The sequence below is a fragment of the Gekko japonicus genome, unplaced genomic scaffold (genome assembly GCF_001447785.1).
Source record: "Gekko japonicus isolate JY-2015 unplaced genomic scaffold, Gekko_japonicus_V1.1 scaffold853, whole genome shotgun sequence".
Classification (NCBI taxonomy): Eukaryota; Metazoa; Chordata; class Lepidosauria; order Squamata; family Gekkonidae; genus Gekko; species Gekko japonicus.
In genome coordinates, this window is record NW_015164210.1 from 140674 (window position 1) to 150624 (window position 9951).

Genomic DNA, 9951 nt, shown 5'->3' on the forward strand with positions numbered 1-9951 from the left:
TTAAACCTGCTTTGTGGAATTGGGAAGTAGAAGGCATGGGGGTCAGAGTGGCCATTTATAATTTATTGATAAAGTTCTGTTGGGCCATTGCCATGTATGCCCACTGATGGCCAGGAACGAGTCAAGCTGAGTTCCAGTGATAATTTGCAGCGCCAGAGGGATTCCCTGGCTTGCTCACTTCAGGGTTGTTTAAACTTCCCAGTTTGCCTCTGGTAGGGATTTTTTTTTTTACCATACTTATTCAGAATTTGGAAGAGCCCTTCAGAGATCATTAAAATTTCTATTGGAGGGTCGTCCATTATCACTGATCTTTTGGCTTTGAGAATATGTTTTAGTAGCTTGAAAGCACTACCATCTGCACCTTTGAAGAAATCTCAGGGATTTGCTCTCTTTTTAAGTGGCCCCAATATGGGAGTGGGGGAAAGCCCAATTTCTACTAACAGAATGGAAGTTCTCATAGAACATCTTCCATACAACATCTTTTAAAGCTATTCTGTGTAGAGAAATTTTCTCAATACCAGTGAGATGTCAGTGCAGAGGAGAAAGTGGGTGGAAAATGGGTTATTAAACAGAAGTTAGGAACAGACCTGCAGTATGCATATCGGAGTGTAAAGTGATCCAGTGTGTTACATAGTGTTTGATTTCAGTGATAGATAGCTAAAACAATGCTAGCTGCCTTTTTGAAAATGGACTAGGTGTGTTACATAGCGTTTGATTTCAGCGATGGATAGCTGAAACAAATAATGCTAGCTGCCTTTTTGAAAATGGACTATGCAATCTGGGGGATTAAAAAGGCCTAATGACTATTACATGTGATAGGAGTACCGAAACTGTTCCAGCAAATGCCAGGAAATCTGGGGGTTAGTGCTTGGGGAGAATGTGATGTCACTTCTGGGTGACTCTCTAGGCTGCCTGTCCTAGTATCTCTGGTCTTCATTATAGAGACTAAGGGAAATTCCTAGAGTGCCCCTATGTGGAGGACAGTTTTTCTTCTGCTCCTCAATTTCTCAGATGGGAAACTGGGGCTGGGATTAGGTAATTCCCTGCCCTAGGTGGGGGGGCCTACATGATAGCTCAGTGAAACCGCTATGTTCAGACAGGGTATGTCTGATTCCTCGCTGTTAAAGGCAATTGAGATGCGCCTTCGTGCTTCTCAAACAGCTGCTTGGGGCACCATGATTTGGCAAGGGGAGCTACTCATTCCCCTGGGAATTGTTAACCTGCAAAGAGCTGAGAAGATAAAGACCTCTAACAATTCTCAGTCAGCACCCAATTAATCTCCAAGTCCCAGGATTCCTTGGGAACGGGATGGAAACCGTGATGGTTGAACACATCCAGAGGTGTCATGGGTGAATGGTGGAATGTGAATGAAGTTTGGTAACCAGCCCCTAACTCCATTATACCAAAGAACTTGCCTTTTCCATATCACGTACTGTAACATTAAGAATACAATCGCATGCACTCTTACTTGAGAGTAAGTTGTTGAATGAAGTGAGACTTACGTCAAAGTAACCATGCATGGGATTGCACTGCACCTCTCTTCCCTAGAGAGAAGTGCCAGCATCAGTGTATTCCCTCTAATGAACTTCCTCTGGACAGGTGAACAAAATTTGAGTCCAGTAAAACCTTAAAGACCAACCTCATCATCCAGGCCAGGGTATAAAAGTTCCCAAGTCAAAGCTCACTTCATCAGGTATTTGACAAAGTGAACTTTAACTCACGAAAGATGACACCCTGTATGATTTTGTTGTTCCTTAAGGTGCTACTGGATTCAGATTTCATCCAGCTACTACAGGCGAACACACCTGCCCACCTGAAACTATCCGCACGGCTGGACATTCCGTAGCTTCCAATCAAATACCCGTTCTAAGTGCCCTTGATGAAGTAAACAGTGGAAGGCTGAGCAGAAGGTGTGCTTTGTTTGGTGGTCACAGGGTTGTCAGGCACGCAAGACAGGTGGGGCAACTGAAACTGGCACACAGCGTTTCCATAGGTAAACAAGACACTGTCTCATACGTCCTGAGCACACAGTCACACCCTGCTGTGCTGTGTTCTTCCAAAATAATCCTGAGCATAGTTACACTCCTCTAAGTCCACTGAAGTCACTGTGCTTAGAAGGTCACTCTTAGTTTAGTAAACCGGGGTGTAGCCACAGTGGAAGCCTGACTTCCTCAAGAACGTTCTAGAACCCTTTCCTACCTTCTTGGCTTTCATTTTTTTAAAATAGTGAGTTTCTAGTCCTTTCGCTTATGGAGATTTCGGTGGTGGGGAACCCTGGAGGTACTGCTCTCCCCGATTGACCTATAAGGAGTGAGCAATGAATAAAATTACAAATGCATTGAAATGATTGGCAAGGACTTTGGCACTTTTTATTTTATTTGTGTTATTTCATAAATTAAAGGGACTGAGTCCTCGTGCTTACAAACATTGACAGCTACATTCTCAACGAAGAAGGTTGCTCACCCTGATTATGTGGATGGAGATATTGATAGGCTTGGATCCCGGTGGATTTCCATCAGTGGAACAGCACTTCTTTACCTCTCCCCTCGACCCTGCAATGTAAAATGATCTCCTGCAAGACAGGGGACCCCCCCTCCCCCGGAATAGCATGGGGGTGTCGGTGAAGACCACACACACACACACACACATCTTTTCCGTTCGCCAAAATTTCTTGAGGCCCCCGAGCCATTATTTCAACAATTGTAATTGAATGTCCAAGTAATACTTAACAAAACATTGACTGACGACATGGTACAAAATATATCTTGCTCTAAGATTCTCCAGTGGTGAAAGAAACACGATTGCTGCACCCTGTTTTGGAGAGGTAGGAAGAGGCTTTGGCTGAGACAGAACTTGCTGATGGAGGTGCTGATGGAGATGGACACCCCTTGTTATCCTAACATGGTTCTGTAATAAGCTTTCCTCCGAAAGTCCCACTTGCATCTTGTCCCCTGTTGCAAAGGTCTCTCTGAGCAGGGCTATAAATCTGAGTCACAGGGCAGCCTGCTCCTGTAGCTGTACTTACTCGCACGTTCATCCTCACAGGGCAGCCTGCTCCTATAGCTGTACTTACTCACACGTTCATCCTCCAATACATCGAGAGCATTGGTGTACGACCTGGGCATCGAAGTCCTGTAATGCATTTCGAAATCTGTGTTGTCAATGGAGGAAGCAATGGCCGGGACCTGCTTGTTGGCAGGTGGATAATTGTAATTCGTAGCAGCCTTCTTTAGCTTGCGTTCCTTGCAGCACTGATGAAAGCTGATGGTGAGGGAGACGCCCCCGATGATTTCCAGGCAGCTACCTAGGTAACCAAGGACCAGGCAGTAGCCTACCTGCAGGATGCTGCCAGAAGTGGCGGGGAGGTTGTAGAGTTCGTTATTGTACCAGGAGACAGCAATAAGGCTCAGCAGCCCGGAAATGAAAAGCAACAGGCCGCCCAGCCCAGCCAGCAGGAAGTGGGGTGTTTCCGTCCAGCAGCGCACGCCCATCGAAGCCACAGCCAGCCCAAGGACGAGAACTGCTAGAGACGAAGGCATGAGCCCCTTGGACACTTGCACGGGTTGCTGGGAATAGTATCCGAGGCTGTCTTGGATGTTGCACTGGGTCTGGTGAGTGCTTTCACTTTCCTCGCAGATGTCCCAGAGGCCCTGGTGCTGGATAAGGTCAAAAGCCCTGTCAGGGATCCGACTCACGTCTCTCCAGTTGGGAGCCAGCGTGCTGGTCAGGTTCAGGATAAGGCCGCAGGGACCTAGTACGATGCCCACAATCATGGCCGCCGGGGTCCGCATACTGTGCCTGAGTATGAAGGCGAAGAAGAGCTATTAGTTTTAAATACAGTTTTGCAACTTCTTTCCCTCAAGAGAGACCCTTTTCACAATCCGCAGAGATAAGAACACTTCCTTAACAGCCAAGGGCTCTCTACACACTGAAGACAAGGTCGAGTTCCTAGGGTCCTTTAAGGGCCAAAACGGATGTTACTGTGTTCATGGGTCCAACCTGTGGTGGATTCTGTCATTTTAGACCTGAACTTGGGCCATTTAAAAATGCCACAAGGGCCCAGTTGTCAGGTCCGCAACATGGTGGGACCAGGCGTTTTTCTCCCCACCCCCGTGTGCCTTTTCAAGTGCCCACACAGCCCAAGTTTAACTCTAAAATGGCAGCAGCCACCACAGGTGAGATCCATGGATGCAGTAATGTCTCGTTTGGCCCTCTGTTCAAGTGTGGCATTGGATACACCCACCAAGCTTGGCTGTGTCCCCCCCCCACACACACACACAAACCAAGTCCTCAAACAATGCATCCTGCCAACAGGGGTAGGCAAAAATTTTTTGCCCAAGGATCCAAACAGAAAAACCTACAACAGCTACCAATGGAGAGGTTGAGGTGGAAACAAAGGGATGGGGAGAAAAATATTGTCCTTGGAGAGACATACTTCATATAGAGGTATGTTTTTTGATAAGGGAGAAAGCCACCTGAAGTAAGACTGGTTTAGAAGTTTCAGAATGAAATGTCGGTGGTTTTTCTTTTGATGTACACGCTTAGGAATTTTTATTTATTTAACACATGTCTGTGCTGCCTTTCCACCCACCTCAGGGTCCCCAAGATAGTAACATTTCAAACAGTAAAACTTTAAGCCATTTTACACATTAAATCAGATTTTAAAGTATATATTCTATATGAAACATTTAAAACAAAACATAAACATACAAACAGGGAGAAGGGCTGATAAAAGTTAAACAAAGTTCGAGTCCAGTGGCACCTTGAAGACCAATAAAGGCCTATTATGCATGAGTGTTTTCCCTCACTTTCACTGTGCATGTCTGTCAGGCTTTCTTTGTTGTTCTGCATTGATTTTCTTCCCTTCAGTGCATAGTTCATTTTCTGGTCACTGTTTCCCCAGGTTTTCTGAGAGTGCTTTTGCCCTGATTTTTCCCTTGTTTTGCTTCGAAGCTGAAGGTAATTCAAAAGTGTACAGATTCCCCCCGCCCTTTTGCCACCCCTCGAAGTTCACTCCCCGCCCTCATCAAGATCATTCCGCCAACTCTGTACCTTCTGCCATCCTCCCCCCTTCATCAGTGTACAAGCTCCATTTCCCCCTCATTTTTTTTAATTGACAAGCGGCATGAGTCTAGCTATATGAGACTAGTCTTGGATTGCTGAAAAAATTAAAACAATGGGGGGAGGTTTAAGGAGTTGTGCGAGGTTTAGTTCCCTGCTGGTATTGACTTGAAAGGGGGATCAGGGATGAGGCATACAGCAGCATCCCCAGTGCAAAAGAAAAAAGAGGATCTCAGTGCTGCATGCAAACAAAATAAAGGAGGGGGATTGTCAGCGCAGATTGAAATTGACATGAGATGTAGAAAGAGAGACACACACCGGGATGGGAAGCCTAAAGCTTTGAAAACACTTTTCCCTTTCATGCTTTAGTGAACAAAGTTGTGTGTGGGGGAACCATTTTGGCAGTCTCCAGAAGCCTAACAATAAAATGGTGGCTGAGCTGCATGGACCTTCTGCAAACAGCCACACTTATGAATTGCTTGGGATTAATCAATTTAGTCAGTCCATTTGGAGGAAGAGTGAAATCTGCACAGGACAGTCGTTAAAAAACTGCCAAGTTCACGATCAGTATGCAGGATCAAATTATAGAGTAACAAAGAGAAAACCATGCAAATTTGCAAGGAAGGGCAGGAAATTAGCATTATTATGCAGCTGCACTAGGGCATCAGTGAAAATACCCTCCCAATTTTTTCAGTTTAGTGGCACAAGACTAAAAATGCTCTCCAGAACTTCTGCCAGAGGACTCCTCCCATACACATTGCAGCCCTGTGCAAAGTGTGGTGGAGTTGCAGCCAACTTTGTACAGGTGCGTGCACACACACACACACGTTGCCAACAATAACAGCTTTCAGTGCCAGTGTCAGTGTGTTCTACCATGCATTCTGTACACTCAACATGTTCCACTGTATGAGATTGTATGACTCCCATTTTTCACAGTGGCCGATAACACAGCTGAGAATCCCCTTGTGCTTGGCAATATAGAAAATGGGGCTTTGGGGCTGCTTGTCAGTTTCATAAAAAGTCTGGTCAGTTTCAACAGTCACCCTTTGCCTGTGTTGCTTTTTGTTCCCTTTCATTCCATGAACTAACGCTAAAATGCATGCACATGGAATATGGAAAGTTTATATGGAAAGTTCTTGCTGGACACTACTGCACAGCTGCTAGAGGGCAATTGCATAATTAAAAAAAAAACTATGACCACCCCCACATGTCACAATGTTCCCTCTAAGCTGCGGAGTCTTGTGAGCCAAAATTCTACTTTGTGAGCTAAAAGACCTACTAGGATTAAAGTTGTGAGTGAACCTACTTTTTTTAATAACACAAAAGAAAGGAGGTAGAAGGGGAGAGGTGGACAAAAAGCAAATAGATGGGGAGAGAAGAAGGAAGAAATAAGGGGAGAGGTGGAAAGAAAGCCAATAGATGGGGAGAGAGAAGTAGAAGGGAGGGAGAGGTGTAAAGAAAGCAAATAGAAGGGGAGAGAGGAGTGGAAGGAAGAGAAGGAAAGAGACAAAAATATGTCTCCTTAAATCCCATCACCAAGCCAAGCTGGCCTGCACAGTTGGGGGGGGGCAAGGTTGGAGAATGCATTTAAAGTTAAATGCATTCTCCAACCTTGCCCCCCCCCAACTGTGCAGGCCAGCTTGGCTTGGGGAAGGGATTTAAAGAGATAAATGCCTAAACCAAGCCAAGCTAGCCTATGCAGCGGCAGGTGCCTGTTCCCTACCTCCATTCCTGGTGCGCACACTCACTCTCTGGACAGTGCTGGCCATGGGAGGCCCATGGGGGGCACCGGGCCATGTTGCTGAGGAGGAGAGAGGAGGGCACGTGCGGTCTCCCCCTCCCATGCTGCCAGGCCCCACACAGCAGACATACACTGACAGTGCTGGCCACAGAGGCCCATGGAGGGGCGCCAGGCCACATTGCTGCCAGGGAGGGAGGGAGGGAGGAGAACATGTGCAGCTGGCTCCCCCACACCTCCCTCCACCCTTGGCTGACTGCCCAAGGGCCCCAGATCCCAGATTACACACTCCTGACAACGCTGGGTGCAGAGGCCCGCACGGAGGGGAGAAAATCGAGGGGGCGACTCGCCTCCAATGGTGCAGGCCAGGCAGTGGGCAGCAGCTCTTTGAATACCTCTTGGGCAGTGGGGGCAAGGACTGCTGGGCAGGGGTGGCAGCACCCCCTTTATAGGGCCCACAGGCCCTGGCTGAGGGGGGCAGGGCGAACCCAGGTTAAGCAGCACGTACCCCTGTGCTGGTGGGGGGACGCTCTGCCCTGGGAGCGGGGATTCAGTGTGCCAAGTGGCACAGTGCACAGGCCGGTGCACCCTAGAGGGAACCTTGATCACAAGTGACATTCCATCCTGATTTAGAAAACCGTTTTTTAAATTGTAGCTGCAGAATAAATTCACCACAAGGGAAAAGAATGGTGCATAAAGCGGGTACGGAATCCGAAGTCAAGATTAAAGGCTTACTGCTCTGGGAAACTGAAGTAAGATGTGGACGTGTTTCATATTTCACACAAGGTATTAGCTGTCATGTGCGCATACACTTCTTCAGATACATTGAAGTGGACGTTGCCAGTCCATATATATAGGTGAGCAGCAAATTAACATACAGCATAACAAAGGTATTTAACAGACACAAGGACCAAACTGGAATAACAGGCTTAGTTTAAGTTTCGTTTGGGTTTAATTCCAGGAGAAAACATACATCTACCTATATTTATGGACTGGTATCTGAAGAAGTGTGCCTGCACACGAAAGCTTAGACCAGGAATAAAACTCTGTTGGTCTTAAAGGTGCCGCTGAACTCAAACTTTGTTCTGCTGCTTCGGACCAACACAGGTACCCACCTGAATCTCTGATAAAAATGAATGAGGAAACTTCAAACCAAACAAAAAAAAAGTCCTCACCCGCTTACAGAAGACAAAGATGGAGACACGAATCTCCCTGGGAAGGGAGCTCCAGAGTTTCAGTATCACAATAGAGAAGGCCCTTCCTCATGTCGCCACCTCTACAGCTTCAGGTGGGGGACACCTGAAGGTGACTGTAGTGGCCGAGAAGGTTCACGCGAGAGAGGGCAGTCCTTTGGCTATGGTGGCTGCAAGCCATAGGTGGCTTTAAAGAGCAACACCAGAACCTTGAATTGGGCCCAGAAGCAAAGTGGAAGCCAGTCTAGATGGAACAAGGCTGTAGCTATATGGTCCCACTTCAGTGAATACATATGAATGCAGTGGATTAAAGACAACACCTGTGCAATTTCTGGGCCTGAAACGTGCTCTGTGAGCAAGCAACCTAGTGGGGCACACTTAACATTTCGTTTCCAGAACCACCACATTCTAAATTCTAACGTTAAACAATTGCTGCTTAGCAGGAGGGAACCCCTCAATGGCATCATGCTGGCTTCCAGCCTGCCGTTCAGCCTCCCAGCTGTGACCTGAGCCCATTCCAGCTCCATAACACCCCTGGCTTTGATGTGGAGCTGTGGTACCGAGCAAAATTATCTGGTGTGCCACTGTGCCCCACATGTGCCAGGGTGATTGCCTACCGCTGTCCTGCAATATCCGGGAAGAACAGGCCCAGCTGACAAAGTATCTTCCAGGACGCTTGTTCACCATTAGCTACCTTGTAACTGAGGAACGTCTGACCAAGTTTCCAAACGGCCCCAGGATATCAAAGAACAAACAACACAGGCTGGTGGTCCATAACCAGGCAACAGAAATCCTCACTGAATTTGATACTTTCTCTCCAAGCTCTGCAATTGCTCCTCCCGCCTAGATCCCTTTCCTTTCAGATCACACTCTCTAATTCCTCCCGAAAAGTTCATTCTTGCTTCTGAAAGCTTGGTCTGCCTTGCCTAATGCCACCCAAGTTTCCACCACAGGGATCATCCCAGCGGGGGAACGGTGAATCCAGGCATTGGCTGCCCCCTCCCAAAGAAACAGCGGCGCCGTTCACTTTTAGCCACAAAAGGTGTGTGGCAGCATGAAAGAGAGAGAGTCCTCCGCTTGCACGGGGCCCCTGCCTTTCCCCAGCTCGGCTGCCTGCCTTGCCCTAGTGCCCCCTAGAACCTTGACGCTGACGTCAGCTCGGATACAGCTTACCGAAGCGAGCCAGCTTGGATCTGGCTGCGGCTTGTCGCAGAAGCACCAGCTGTGTGCCTGTTGTTTTCTCCCCTTCGTGCGCCCAGTGAAAAGGAGCTGGCGAGTTTGACCGAAACCTCGTTGTGTGTACAGAGAGACTAAGCCAGCACTGCTGCCAAACTCGTTCTGAGTGGTATTTTTTATATAGGAAAGAAGAGGAAGGGAGGGGAACAAAAGCTAAAAGTGGAACGGTGGAATCAGGAAACGTTACCTTCGACAGGTGATGGCAAACGGGTGGCTTCAGGAAATCCTGCCAGGAAGGTGGGGTCTGGCTTTGAACAGCTTCATAGTCACACCTGCCAAAGTGCGAAGGTGGTAATTTGTCTGGCTCTGAGCAAAGGTCTTTGTTTGGACCGCGATGCACCGTAACTCTCAATCAACACTCCTCATTTAATACATTTAAAAGACCGGCATGTAGACTGTAGGGTCAGCCACTGAGAAGCAAAGAGGAAGTTTCGTCCCTTTGTGAATTTCGTTTTGTTGCCCTTAAGGACAGTTTTCATGACTTTGGAATAAATACAAATGACTTATAATCAAGAACTCGTGTATTATCCAGGAAGCATTTCATTCCACATCCCTTTCTTTTTCAGCTGTATTGGTGTGGCCAACTGTTCAACTGGCCATAGTCGCTGTGTATTTAACAGCATCTAGCCACACATACTTCCTCAGATGGTAACAGCGGACAAGCGTTGAACATGTCTCTCTAGAGGTGGAATCAGAATTCCCTTTAAAAAATAAATATGTATC

The 9951-nt window shown here is 47.3% G+C and overlaps 1 protein-coding gene across 1 annotated transcript; it reads right to left on the minus strand.

Moving 5' to 3' along the window:
* Positions 1-2978: 2978 nt before the first annotated feature.
* Positions 2979-9235, minus strand: CLDN23 (claudin 23). The gene is made up of 2 exons (XM_015408434.1): positions 9166-9235; positions 2979-3798 (listed from the first exon to the last, which is right to left on the minus strand). The coding sequence occupies exon 2, from the start codon at positions 3789-3791 to the stop codon at positions 2979-2981; it is 813 nt and encodes a 270-aa protein (XP_015263920.1). The 5' UTR covers positions 3792-3798; positions 9166-9235.
* Positions 9236-9951: the final 716 nt, after the last annotated feature.